This window comes from Triplophysa dalaica, chromosome 18 (assembly GCF_015846415.1).
Source record: "Triplophysa dalaica isolate WHDGS20190420 chromosome 18, ASM1584641v1, whole genome shotgun sequence".
In the NCBI taxonomy this organism is placed as follows: Eukaryota; Metazoa; Chordata; class Actinopteri; order Cypriniformes; family Nemacheilidae; genus Triplophysa; species Triplophysa dalaica.
In genome coordinates this window covers 19,028,810-19,043,720 of record NC_079559.1, presented here as the reverse complement: position 1 = coordinate 19,043,720, position 14,911 = coordinate 19,028,810, and the positions used below count along the sequence as shown (strand labels likewise).

Sequence of the window (14,911 nt, the reverse complement as noted above, 5' to 3'; positions counted from 1 at the left end):
AAACATAGTGATGGACGATGAAATCGGGGGGCGGGGCGGGGCTATATCAGTTTGCTAGATGACGATCTGCCAAAACATAAAAAAAATTATATCAGGGCTCCAGACTGCCACCAAATCGCATTTAGCGACCAGTTTTCAAGACAGCGTACTTTTCAACAAGTATTTGCCCATGTACGACCTGCACATTTGGTTTTCTTCCTGTTATTATTTCACGTGGAAGGACGTAAAGATCTTGAGCCCACCAGTGTAGGCTTTGTGTATGTGTGATTAGTTATCCGCGCGGGTCAAGCACCACAGATTTTGTACAAGTTTACACGCACACAGCGTGAGCAGGTTACTACGATCCACTGTTTACTGTCACTTTCTTCGTCTGTCAAGCCTCGCACGCACATGTATTTCACTCCTTCCAAGTCATACTCGGCCGTAGAAAAGCGCAAATGGACGAGCTTGACACATGCAAAATGTGGACTCGGCTGTACGCCCACTGGATGTGAGGACGACTGCCGAACCTCCTGATGACGGAAATTGCGAGAATCACGATGTCAGCCCAACGTCAGCCATCGGCGATGGACGATGTCATCGTCTATCAGCCCACTGTAACTGATGCATTAAATCTACTTTTTGGAGAAGGATAAAACGTATGTCAAGCAGCACAACCAAGCGGCATGTAGGCTGGCAATATTGATTGGGGAATACTCACACATGTAATACGCATGTGTATGACATCGTCGTTTTTGGAAAACGCCGCCTTCAGAGTTAACATGGAAACGATAATGCCGCAGTGCACTTTGAGACCCGTTTTCAAAAGTTTGCATTTTCGGTCCCCCAAAACGCTGTTGTCGTGAATAAATGAACAGCCAAACCGCTTTAAAAGTTTTCCGTTTTAAGTCTAGTGTAAAAGGTTTTCATGTTTTTTTAAATTTTTAAAATGTTAATCAGTTCTGGCAGATGGTTTGACACAGGAAGGTGATAAATGTAACCGCAGTCAGGCCCAATGGACCATAAAATGCAGACACAAACACACACACATGTACAGTGGAGAAGTTTGAACCAACAACATGGGGAAAGTGAACTTTTATGCCATCATTTTTATCTTGTTTTCTCCCTTATCTACCCCATTTAGAAATGTTAAAGGCGTGATGTACCAGGTTCAGATGCCATTGCCTTTACCCAAACAGCAGTGTTTCCCATAGGATTTTAACAGACTTGTGGCGCTGGTGACGTCACCACGTCGTGCAAGTGTTAGCGCGTCACAAACTAATTAGCATATTTGTGATGTCATCATGTCGTGTTAGTTCTTTTTTTGACAAGAAAAGCTAACAAAAGTTTTTTTTTTTTTAGAAAGGTAAGTATTTTGGTTACAAATAGCATCCGAACTCCATGACTTCGTGCACGAAGGCAGCCCAGAGAAACACAGGCAGCGTAACAGAAATCTATTTGAATTAAAAAAGAGAACGTCTTTGCAATAACTAATCACATATTTAAAAACTAAGATACTAATTTCTCGATTGAAATGGAATCAGAAGTTGTTGAAAGTGAATTTAAACTTATATTTATACAAAACTATCCTCCAGTAGGGTTTTGGCCGTCATTTAATTTTTTCGAGCTTGACCATTCACGTTCCACGCATGTTGTTATGGAAACGACAGGTCTCTGTCCTTGGTTAGCTGAAAAAGGAGCTTTTTTTTTAGAAAAGCACCCACTCTACTCACACCAAACAAGTCAGGAAGGAGAGAAGAATCCTAAGCGGTGTTTATCCACTAGTTATTCGATCAAAGATACTGCCATTAGCACGGATGGATGAAAAAAGTTCATGATAAATGTTGTCTTTATATGTCCGTTTTGGAGGACGAAGGCGTGGAAGAGAACTCGGTTTAATATTTTGTCCTCTGACTCCCTTGGCACCTGCATATCTCAAGCAACCTGCGAGACCTGAAGGCTTTTAATGATTATTCGTCATGAAAGCTGCATTAATGCGACTCACAAATAGATAGGATTTCACTAGATGTATACTATTAACATTTGATATGCTTTGCCGTATTGTAAGAGAACTTTAAACAAGTGCTTTAAATACATGATTCCTGCTTTAGCTTCACATGCATACATATGCATCACAATGCAACACATTTCGTTATCTTTGCTGTTTTGCACCTTAGCCGGGGAACTTGTATTTTGCAGGCGGCAAGACATTTTTGAGTTGCAAGATTCTTCACTTCGCTCGTTTGCTTTGTCGTTCTTTCCGTTTCATCATAGCATTACATGCAGCTCTTACACCCCTTCTTTGGGGGCGGGGCACTGATAGATAAGAGACTGGTTAAAGGAGGGGAGAGGAAAATAAGTGTCTTGCGCAATATAACGTTTCTGCCCATTACATGTATGTTGTATATTGAAACATAAAAATGTATATTGATCAGTTTAGCTGTCCCACCGGTGCTACCAATAAGAAAAACTAGTCGCACTGGCAGAAAGAAAAAGTTGCAAAATGCGACCATTTGGTTGCAGTCTAGAGCCCTGCGGTAGCAAACACTTGTAGATCACATTTCGAGATATGGTCAGCAAGTTTAGCATTTTGACTTTCCTGTTATCAGCAGGTGGTTGTGTGTGTGCACGTGTGTGTTGATGTCACAGTGGAAAACCACAAACATTAACAGAGGAAGGGGCATTGAGTGGGTTTGATGGAGGGACCATGAAAGTCTTTCTGTCTTTTCTGTGCATCTGTCTGTTTTAATGTCTGAGGTGTAAGGTTTTGCACAGCTTCTCTGTTTTTTTATTGTCTCATCTTCTTCCCTTCGCTTGTCATCTCTCTTCTGTTTTCTTGTCTTATGTTTCATTTGTTGTCTACTCAATTTTCTTCATGTCTCCTCTGTTGTGTTTATCTCATCACATTTATTAATTTTAATCTCATTGGTTTCTCACCTTAACCTTGTTTTCTTATTTCATCTCATTTATGTCTCCTAACATCTTTTGAATAAATTATTTTTTTTGGCTTGTTTTTTCTCATCTTTTCTGTTGTACTTTTTTATTATTTCTTTTTAATTTTATACAGTCTTTTATCATATTGTCTCTTTTCGTCTCTCCTTTTACCTTTCATCAATTGTTCATTTTTTATTGTCTTGTCTTTTCTCCTTTTTTCTCGTCTTGTCACTTTTACTTCTTTTGTCATACCTTTTGTCATACCTTTTTTATTTTATCTAGGCCTTTTCTCATCTTGTCTCATTTATGTCTTCTTATCTTTTAATTTTTTTAGTTTACTTTTATCTTTTTAGTTATATATTCCTTTTTAATTTGATCTATGCTTTTCTCATCTTGTCTTACTTTGCCTCGATTTAGCTCCTTTTAATCTTTTATCGGTTGTTCATTTTTTTTTCTTGTCTTTTATTCTCATCTTGTCTCTTTTCGTCTCATTTATGTCTCCTGTCATCTTTTTATTGTTCTTTTTTATTTTTTTTCTACTTTTATCTGTTTTCCTTTTTTTGTTTCACATTCCTTTGAATTTTATCCAGGCTTTTCCATTTATGTATCCTCTCATCTTTTCATCAAAAAAAGTACAAGAGAAAGGACAAGAGACAAGAAAATAAAAAAATGATTATTTTTCTTTATAATTTTTATAATTACTTTCCTCCTTTTTTCCTTTCTCTTGTACTTCTTTTGTAATATATTCCTTTGGTCATTTAATTTTTTTTTCAAATTTATCTCATTTATGTCTTTTTCATAATTTCTTTAAATGTTCATTTTTAATTTTCTCGCCTTTCTTATTTTCCCCACCTTTTGTCGATTCTTTTTACATCTTTTGTTGTGTATTCTTTTTTCATTCGATCTAGTATTTTTCATCTAGTCTCTTCTGTTTTCTTGGCTCAATAAGTGACATCGCTTCTTTTTTCATTTTGTCTCCCACGTCTTGTCTTGTCTTGTATCTTCAAGTCTCATCTTGACTCACCTTGTCTCACCTTTTTTTTGTAAATTCTTCTTGTCTCTTCTCTTATTGCCTTGACAAGTCTCATCTTTTCTCATTTCTACGCCTTTGTCTCATGCCTTATTGTCATGCCTCCTCTTCTTCTCGTCTCATCTAGTTTCATTTCATTTGATCTTTTCATCATCTCGCCTTATCTTTTGTCATCTCATTTCTTCTTGTTTCTCATCACGTTGCACTTGTGCGTTTGTCAGGCACGTTTATCCAAAGCCATAATGAACGTATGGTCATCATGTTTGTTCTCATATACACCCTTTTCCCTCTTGACCCCCACCAACATCCTGTTGCATGCTTTCTCGCTCCTGTCGTTCAGTTCTTTTCTCTCTCTCCCTCTTTCTGTTTGTATGTGTGTTTTATGTGGGTGTGCACTCCTGACGGCTGATTGGCTGGCTGCGTTCTGAAGGGGCCGTCTATGCCCATGTAGAGAGAAGGAGAGAGAGCGCAGAGAGGAGGAGGGAGCGAGAGCACGAGCGAGCTCACCGGGGTCAGAGCACAGAAAGACAAGCGTGGGCGGTTTGTTTTGCGATGGCAGGGCTGAAAAGACAGAAGAGCGAGCTCACGACTGTTTGAGGCGCGCTCGTTCAACCATCTCGCTTCTTTTTCTCCTCCCTTCACACACGCGTGCAGCCTGCTCCCTCGAGCCCGGACCGTAGCTCCCTTCTCTCGCTGGAACTCTTACAAAACATTCAACTTGCACACTTCATACAAGGAGAGCGTGGAGTAGTTCTCCTCGGTGATGGTGAGTTTCTTCTGTTTTTCTGTTTGGTTTCCTTTGCCTTGCTTTTTTGTCTTTAGTTTTGTTATTGAGTAAGAGGTCGGAAGGAAAAGTGTCTGGTTGTTGATATTCGTGAGGCTTTAAAACAGGATTTGATCTGGTTGAGGGAAGAGTGTGTTGGACTTGGAGTAGAGCAAGAGAGAGAAAGTGAGCGTTTGCGAAAGAGAGATAGTGTTAGCGCTGTCACGCGTGACGCAGATGATAGTTAGCTAGAGCTCTTGCCGGTGCCCTGTGTTTCATCAGCACGAGCGTCAGTAATGGCCTGAAATGGAGTGATGAAGTGGACTCGATGAGTCAGATAACTGGGAACCACCTTTCTCATTCTTCTTCTTCTCTTTTCTTCTGTTCTCGTTGACATGCAGGTCTTCTGTTTTGCGTCAATAGATGCGTACAACAACGCTTACTTGACACTTTTAACAGTGGGTGAGGCTGGTGTTTGATATTTGGGGGAATCCCTTGAAGGTAAAATTCACCATCTCAGGTCGAACTACTGGCTTCTTAAATAAAAAAATGTGTTCCAGATTACTTTTTTGATTCGAAACTACAACAAAAATAAACAGTAGATGACTTGTCAGAAGTGCTGTTGTTCATGCTGAAGTTGAGTTTTGTGGATGAGTTTTGAAGAACCGTTGCAGTTGGGGAGGATTAACATTATATACATTAAGGAATACATTAAGAGACATTTCAAAACTATTAATTATTATATTTTCTGAATTTCCTTTTTATAGGTATATGTTTAGGTAAGTTATTTTTTGTTTCATTCTGTTAACTGTCTACAATATTACAAACATATTGTTTCTATTTGCATTTATTTGCAGAAAATGAAAACTGGAGAAAATTAACATAAAAGATGCTCTTTATTGTTATATAGACCTCAAACACTGCTGAGAAAACAAGTTCATATTCACTTGTTAACAATATAACAGGAATACTTGCACATGTATTTAGGAAAAGTTAAAAAAAAAAATCAAGCTACACACTTTTATCACACTTTCATGTGTCTTGTCATACTATCGTTCACATTGATGTTGGATGACTTTGTCACTCCTGAGAATTGAATTTTGTTGAGATTCAACAGACAGTTTACGGGAATGTCCACAACACATCTAGAACTGCTGATTTGAGGACAATTTGGAATTATCTTTTTTTATTGTTTCTGTGGCTGTATGAAAAACTATATAAATTTACTTACATGTTGCCATTGTTTTCCCCACAAAATGTTCTCAATTTACTATCATGTCTAAAAAATAAGCTTTTGTGTGATCAATTGTTTTATTGTGGAATAACCATTAATTCAAAAAGTGGATTACTACAAACACATGATTATAATTAAATTAATTTAAATTACACTTATCAATAATAACAACGATTTGGGGTTAAATTATCACACACATAAACATCTAAATATATAAATATAATTATATTATACCAAAACATTACTCCCCTCGAACATAATAAAAAACCAAAAATAATATGAATTGATAAAAAATACAGAAGTAAATGAAACATAAAAAATTCATAATTCACAATAATAAATAGGGGATGCAAGATGTTAAGAGTTTTAAAGTAGGTAATAAAGGATGCGTTTAACCAAAGAAAAAAATTGCAGTACATCTATCCAAACGTTAATACTGACTTTTAACACATCATACATAATTGTAAAATAATTAAGCCAGTAATATTGCAATTTGGTCATTTCACAGTAAAGAATAACCCGGTTTTATATAATTATTGCTGATTTAGAATGACAAAGCTCTTTTGTAAATGCGTATTTCAAGCTTCATTTTGTCATAATGATTTGACTGATGTAAGTTTCACAAACCTTATCTATGCATCACAGTTACGGTAACTGAATCTTTATTTCCAGAAGTGACAAAAAATACTTGTTGCTCAGTTTTTGAGTCAGTTCATTTCAAACGAGTAACTTGTTTAATTAAGAATAGTTCATCAGAGCAAGGCAGCTCATAAGATATGATTGTGAATGAGACATCACAGGTTGTTCTGTTATGATGCCGATTCGCGGTGCAGGAAACACTGTCTGGCAAACGAACAAAATCTTGATGAAACTAAATTTCAATGACGGTTTTCTACCTGTCACCAATAGCAATTAGATTGTTGAATTTAAGACCATCTTTCTCAACAGTTTCCGACCAGTTAGAACGGTGTAAAGTCCGTACAGTTTGACGTAGGTGTTTTCTTGAAATCTACTTCCTTAATGTGTCATGCATCGAGCCGGCTTTGTGAGAAATGTTTCACGTCTGCTGTGTTCCCTACAATTCAATGATTGTTCTTTTAAATTATATTGATCGATTTAAGAGCATCTATAGGCCCGAAGCGGACGTGACATCTTTATTTCTTTTTTTATTTATTTATGTTTTTATATCTGATATTGGAGCTCATAAACTTTCCCCTATTTAAACTTGTGCTGTGCTTATGAGAAGCAGATGATTGGCTGATTTCATCCTGTTAGTCAAGAAGTTTAGCTATTCTTTATTTGGACGTCTGTTATGCTCTTGTTGCCCCGGGAGATGTGCAAATTCCCAGAAATACAAAGAGACAATCTCCACATGTATTAAATTCCAGCGATTGTGTGCATAATATATCTTCTTTTTCATTAACTTGTTAGTCTTTGTGTTGGGTCTCGCTTCACGATGTAAGAAATCTGTCAGCATTTATTCACCCTCATGCCTGTATGAGTGAGAAAATATTTGAAAACTTTCATGATGTTTAAATGTAATGTACTTTTGAGCAAAACAAAACATGCTGTTCAGAAAAACAGTCTTCGTGAAGTTGTGATACAGCAGGATTGACTGAGCTAATGAACATGTGTGTAATCTGACTGTAAAGCCGTGTTGTTTGGCCTGTAGCGCAGCGGTTTGAGCCTTTTAATAGCATTCCATTCGCTGATCCATCAGGACACGCCCCGTTCTGATCCATCAGGATGCACCCTGTCCCATATCTTTCAATCGGGACACGCCCCCTTCTGCCTCTTTCCTGTCTCCATCGTTTTCCTGTGTCCTGCTGGATGGGCTTTGGGTAATCCCTGCTGTGAAAGGTCAAACACACACACTGCTGTTTCACGTCCACAACTGTGTGTTATGGCATTAGGCACTGATAAGTGTAGTGTAGTGTTTATTGTCGCCACTGTGGTGCGGGAAGCTTTTAACAGATTTTCTTCCTCAATGTAGAAGTTCAGTTTTCTAATCAACCCAATAGCTAAAGGCCGAACTTCTCTCATCCCCCTCCCTCCTCTTCTCGTTTTTTTTCTCGATGTTTACCAAGTGGATCAGATTGTTCTCTTTGATTTGGTTTAAACTGGATGACTGGCAGCTACAGATGTGTCGCATGCGAATAAACATCCAGATCTTTTTCCCAGTTTCTCTTTCTCGCTCCTGCACATTTGTTCTCGGCTGCACCCACTTATTCGGCTTCTGGAGGGTTTTCAGTGCTATTACATACATTTTCTGGAATGTCCGAATGTCCAAACATGGTCATCTGCCAGGGCAGACCCAAACACTCTCGTTTTTTCCCCATCGCATTCCTTCTTCCAGGGCAATAACACTGCACTATGGAAAACTGGGTTACACTGTTTTGATCATGAACCGAGGACTGCAGAAGCATGCTTGTATCTGACTTTGTTCCACATGATATAGCTTTCCGTTTGAAAAGAGATGTAATTGATGTTTATTTGGAGAAGTTGGAGATGCAGTCTTTCACTAAAGGATGAGTGTGTTATCAAAAGAGCACAGAATTATGAACATGCGCAGGACATACTGTATGCAAAAACGCAGCCAATGTGCGAACCCATGCATCGCAACTGCACCGTTGGGTGGAACATAGTCAACATGAAACGGACACCAGTTATGTGCCTAAAACTCGTTTTATTTTGATGTAACCTTGCGTCACTTGGCAGCTCTTAGACTTTATGTCCTTTTTGTGACACATTTTGGGAATACAACTGAGTTTACGGACACATACTTTCTTAAAGTTCACTGTCAGTAGCTCCATTCAAGCTAACATTTTCCAGCCAGATACACTTCAGACTAGATAGACGTGATTGTAGAGAGAGATGAACGGATGGAGATGAAGGAGAGGGTTAAAGAGATGGATTGTAGAGAGTGGGTAGAGGCAGATCTCTCATCAGTGGGCAGATATTCTTCATGGCCGGGGCCAAGAGCCAAGAACAGATGGCCTTACAACAATAATATTATTACTCCAGCTTATTCGCTTTTTTGCAATCTTTTCTCTTACTTTACACAATACAATTCTCGGTATACTGTGAGTGCACTCTTAAAAATGCTTAAAAGGTTCTTCACAGTGATGCCATAGAAGAAGCATTTTTGGTTCCACAAAGAACCATTCAATCACAGGTTCTTTAAAGATCCATCTCTTTCTTAGAATCGTTTTTCGAACAGAAGGCTCTTGGCATCGAAGAACCATTTAAAGCACCTTTTTTTTTAAAGAGTGTAGCCTATGTTTAACCAATGCAAATCCTTATGCAATGTCCATTTTACTTCTGTAATGTGAAACTGGATATTTGAAAAGTAAGCATTTAAGGCGGGACTCGATTTGGTCTGTGAAAGGTGGGCACTTGATTGGTCTTCCTGCGATACCTTGATGTGCAACTTAGAATTTCTAGGCGAATTGTGGAAGGGAAGTTATACGAACCGAAATTTTCCAGTCCATTGTTAAAGGTTGTATTTCAAAAAATTATAAATATTTAGTATTGAAATTTTTAACAATGAAATTGTTGAAGTCATATTTTAAATTAATCTCCATGATTAATATTGAAATTTTATACAATGAAATAGTGAAAATCATATTTTAAAAGAATCTGAATATTTGACATTGAAATGTTTAAAACTGCTTTTTTCCCTTTTTTTTATTCACAGAAAAAATTGGCAAACATGTTGAATTGGAAAACTTAATATGCAAGCACTGTTAATCAAATGCATTTTATTCAGTTGCTGCTATTTAGCACCTTTTTCGCTTCAAATGCATTTGTCACTATTTTACTTCCATAGGCGTTCCCACTGAAATAAAGTCAGATCTGAGTATGGGTTTGTTTCAGTATTTTTTCATCCATGTAATCCTTTCCAGACTGTAAATTACAGAGAAGACCGGTCAGAATCAGTTTGCCGGTGGAGACACCGGTTTGTTTAGGAAATGAGACTAGAGCCAGATCACACAGTCAACGCATGCCAGCCGAACTGCTAATGGATCCCTCCTTCTCTTCCTCAGGGCATCTGGCGTATTCCAGTAGATGAGATCGATCGTCCTGGTAGTTTTGCATCTCATATGAACAAATCCATCGTGCTGTTACTGGATGTCCTGTCTCATCTGAAAGATCAACACACTTTACTCAAAATCTCCCTCATGCTTCAGAGAACCCCTGACCAGGGAAAGTAAGAAAACTGCATTTCATTTTTTTAAAGATTTGGTTTACTTTTTCTTTTGTTTAATCAACAATTTAATCATTTTAAATTGGACATCTCTAGTAAACTGATAAATCTTTGGAGGCTTTTGATTTGAAAATTTAAGTAGTAAAATGTATTAAAGCTCCTGTGGATCGGAAGTTGCATTCGTTTTCACTTTCGTGTTCAAATGAGAAATATAGTGGGCGTTTTGAAATGCAACTCGCGCAGTCTGAAAGTTGTAGGGGAGGAGTTACCAGATGTTTTGTCCAAACCGCGTCATCTGAGATGGACAGCCCCTAGAAGGGTGGAACTGCATTTAAGACTTTTATTGAAGTTTAAAAGGACACACAAATCAAAAAGAGTATGGTCCACACTGATAAGCTATTTGAAATAAGCACTTCAGTATTCCATTAAAAATAGGAATAGTATTTTTTATGTCACAGGGACTTTAAACTCCATGCAGAAGAGGTGTAAAAATGAAATGGGTGCAAATACAATGGACTTAAAAGGATTCTCTGCCATAAAACAAATATTCTTGAGGAATAACTTTAGCTGACGCCATACGATAACCCTACGACCTAAGTTCATCTTTGGAACACAAATTAAGATAGTTTTGATGAGGTCCAGGAGCTTTCTAAATCTCCCCATAGACTGCAACGTAACCGCAAAGAAAATTTGTTAAGTCATTGAAAAGTCAACGTGACTCCAGTGGTTCGGACTTAATTATATAAAACGATGAGGATACTTTTTGTGCACAAACAATCAAAAATAACGACTATATTCGTTAGCCTCCAACGCGTATCCTGAAGACCACGTTGTGCATGCCGTATTGTAAAGTGTTATGCAAGGATTGCTTTTTATGCTTGTTTTGTTCCATGATTTCTTGTGCAAAAGAATTAAATGTCTGTTTTGTGTTTTATAGGAAGTACTTGCGAGATGTGGACCGACAAGTTTTGGCCAAACGAGCATTTTTCTTCACTGTAAAAGTGTTGGAAGACAATCTGGATAAACTCACAGGGGTATGAAAACTACTTTCTAATTTTTGGTTTTGTTTATTTTGTGTTTTGTTGTGTGTTTTGTTTATTGGAAATCGAAGCTGAAGAGTGGCAGTGATAGCATGTGTTTCTTTTGGAGACAGTGCCATGTTTGGGAAATGAGACTCAAGCCAGATCTGACAGCCAAGGGTGGCCTTATGTTTGCATTAACACTTTAGTTAACTCCATCTTCATTCGAACTACAGTGATAGCATCACTTAACTTTGTGCCTCTACTACTTTCTGTCTTAAGATGTTTTTACTGTGCCGTCTATAAATATAACAATAGTCCCCAAATCTGGGAATACAAATTCAATTGAAACCTGCAAATCCAGAAATGCTTATTTATTTAAAACTGTAAAACAAAGAAATATTTTGATGTAAAATGAAGAAATGTGTATAATACTACATATGTGATGTTTTTTCTTCACCTTGGCTTACATATCTGTCATTTTCTATTAGGTGAGTGACCCCCCTAAACAATCCGCCACCTGTATGGGTGAGATGACCACAGCTGATGTGTCCAATAGGCCGCCTGCTGCGGAGGACCCCAAATGCTCACACACCACCCCTCCTAAAGCAGGACTCGCCGAAATCCCCGCTGTCACAGAGACTGAGACCGTGACCCCCCCTGCCATGCCCCACCCAGCCACACTCCAACTCTCACTGCAACCTTTAACCCATACTCAGGTGACTGGGGCCACCATTCACCCCAGAGAAGGTGCTTGTGGGCTTGGAGAGCCCATGGAACTTGGTCTGGGATCATGGCCGGGTGGTTCAAAATTCAGAGACCCTCAAACGCCTACCGATGGTGCCGCACAAGAGCGGGGGATTGTTAAATCATCAGTGGACGAGGCAGAGAAGATTCCAGAGAGCAGTCGGGCATCAGAGCTTTCGCTGGAGGACTTGAGCATTAGCTCTAAACAGCAACAGCTCCAGAATCAGGCGAATGCGCTTAGAGCGCTGACCATGGTTACCACACCAGTGCCATGCAACCCCATGCAAATTTCAGGCGCTCCCGAGCTGGTGTTACCACAGCGACCCAGCAGGAAGAGGAAACTTCTGGATGATGCAGAGTCAGGCAAGACGCTTCTCTTGGATGCATACAGGGTGTGGCAGCAGGGCCAGAAAGTCATGACCTATGACCTGAAGCGCATTGAGAAGATCATGTCGGAGACATACATGCTGATTAAACAGGTAGGAAAGAAGCTAACCCTATCTTTGAAATTTGATAAAATGATTGACTGTCAATTCAAAGCTGCGATTCGTAGCTTTTTGGGTTAAAGATAAACAAAGGGAGTTACTGAGCAAGTATATTACAAAGTTGGATTTCGCAGCAACCTATACATGGTTAGGTCGTGCCCGTAAACAGAATGAAGAGGAGCAGGTTGCCATTTTATTGGGCTAGTTTTATTACGCAGCTTTGGCAACCCAGAAATTCTGCAATGTTATGATTGAAACCAAAATTGTCCAGAAATGCTACAGATTGCAGGTTGAATTTGGAAAAATGTGCTCAAAATGAATCAGGAGTGTTTTCTGTACATACATTTACTAGAAAGGATGTTTTTTCAAGAATGAGAATAGGTGGGTTACAGCTACAACGTGACTCACCAAAACATGCTTACCAAGAGGAGATATCTTTGTTTGTTCAAATTTACACACTAATCTGTAATCCCTACACAATTGTAATAATTTTACAGCCTAATTTAAGTATCACGTGACAGGTCATCGGTGGTTCCCTAGTTAATGTACAACCGCTTTTGCTGGGAAATTCCACCAGTTTTGTTGAACGAAATATAAATGAAAGAACAACGAAGTTTATGTGGGGAATACCAAAAAATCTATATCATGCTATAGGACAGAATCAGACTCAGTCAAGTTTGGAAAGACCAATGGAAATGTCCCATTTACATGAAGTAGGTTTGGTATTACATGAATGAATATCTAAACAAGATCAAATTTCTGAAGAAAATGTGTCGGGTGTTTGCCCGTGCCGCCACAATTCTAGTGGTTTGCTATGCTATTGCTAGGTTGTTCATGTAGGTGTACTGTATATTTTTGCCTATTTTATTATCTCCCAGACAAAAATCGAAAGTGTGATCGATTAGATAAAAAAGGGAGCAACACCGCTCTCTTCAGCAATCTGCACATCTTAAGGCTTTGTTCATATATGTGCAACTTGATGGTATATTTTCAGATGGATTTTAATAGCGATGCGTACGTATGTAAACATCGCTAATGGAAGTACTTTGTACAGCATTCTGTTGTGTGGAGATGTGCAAGAGAACTGTACTGGGTTATATTATATACAATAGACTAGATATTAAGGCACCAAAGCCAATTGAATAAAAATGGAACTGCAGAAAATTACTGGTGTTGCTAATGATAGTGTAGCACACGAGCTCCATAACATTTGTCATCATAGTGCTGAGTCAAGTGCGCTGTTGTATTAGAATTCTCTGGGAATCTTGGAAACCGGTTTCTGGCTTTTTATCACACACAGAACCCCAAGTCCCCTTGAATAACATGACAAACAGAATTATTTTTTTGGTCCTTTTTTGAATTAAAATGTTTTTTCTGGAAAACATTTCAGAACATGGAATTGACGCAAAGCAGCTTTACACAAAATGCATTGTAGGCCTAACAAAAACAGCATAGAAATACAAGAAAAAGAAATGACAAAAAGCAGGAAATCTTTCAAATACACAGAATATAATGTAGTGATACAAATTGTTAACCGTAATTTGTTTAATCGGTTAAGGATATATGCGCTTATGTGATGGTAGTCAATAATATACAGTATATACAGTACTACTTTTGTAATAAACATGCATAGTATTGTGGTCGTGCACTCTTCGGAGTACCCTATTATCAGATTTATTTTATTTTCTAGAAAGCACATTAGCTCATTTTTCATCAACCGGCTAATATGTATAACACTATGTATGTGCCATGTATAAGGGTTTCATGAAAATGCCCTTGGCGTTAAGTATCAGTAAAACAGACATTAAGTGTATGTGACTAAAACATAATAAAATCATGGGATCCTTTTTTTCCCGTTTCGTATAATTCTTAAAACAAATTAAACGCATGAATAATTAGGAGAAATGTCTTCTCAAGAAGACAGCGACACGTCATCGATGTACTTTAGCACGTCACATCCTTTTGCGTTGGCCAGATGAGGATATTAAATCATGAAGCCAAAAATAGCGCGAAAAAGCTAGAAATTAACTAGTTTTCTCTACTGTAATAACTTGCATTTGCTAACACTGTTTTCTATGATGTGCAACACATCTAACTTTGTTTACATCTTAATAAATATTCTTTAGTGTTTCGGGGCTCTCTAAGGGTCAATTTTAAGAGCCAATAAGAGGCACTGTAGCAGGCCACCCACAAAAATAAAGTTTAGATATATTTACGGTAGTAAATTTACAAAATATCTTCATGGAACATGATAACTCAATATCTTAACAACTTTTGTTATAAAAGAAAAATAGATAATTTGACAATGCAATGTATATTTTTATCTATGCTTAAAATGTTCACGTGCTACTTTAGACTGGTTTTGTGATCCAGTGTCACATATTTACAGCAGTTTTCTCAAAATGATCACATGCTTACCTGTTTTAAGTGATCTTAAAATGTAACCCCGGCAACTGAAAATATAATAGATATTCATTGATGACGTGACCCAGAATATCAGTGAGTCTTGGTAA

At 38.0% G+C, this 14,911-nt stretch overlaps 1 protein-coding gene across 3 annotated transcripts in view; it reads left to right on the top strand.

Annotated features, from left to right (window-relative positions):
* Positions 1-14,911, top strand: part of cabin1 (calcineurin binding protein 1) — a 71,261-nt gene that overhangs the window by 38,442 nt on the left and 17,908 nt on the right. For all 3 annotated transcript variants that reach the window (XM_056772448.1, XM_056772447.1, XM_056772446.1), the window contains 3 exons: positions 9,987-10,150; positions 11,085-11,181; positions 11,658-12,392. In XM_056772448.1, the coding sequence (XP_056628426.1) occupies positions 9,987-10,150; positions 11,085-11,181; positions 11,658-12,392 (996 nt within the window). The remainder of the gene's footprint in view (positions 1-9,986; positions 10,151-11,084; positions 11,182-11,657; positions 12,393-14,911) is intronic.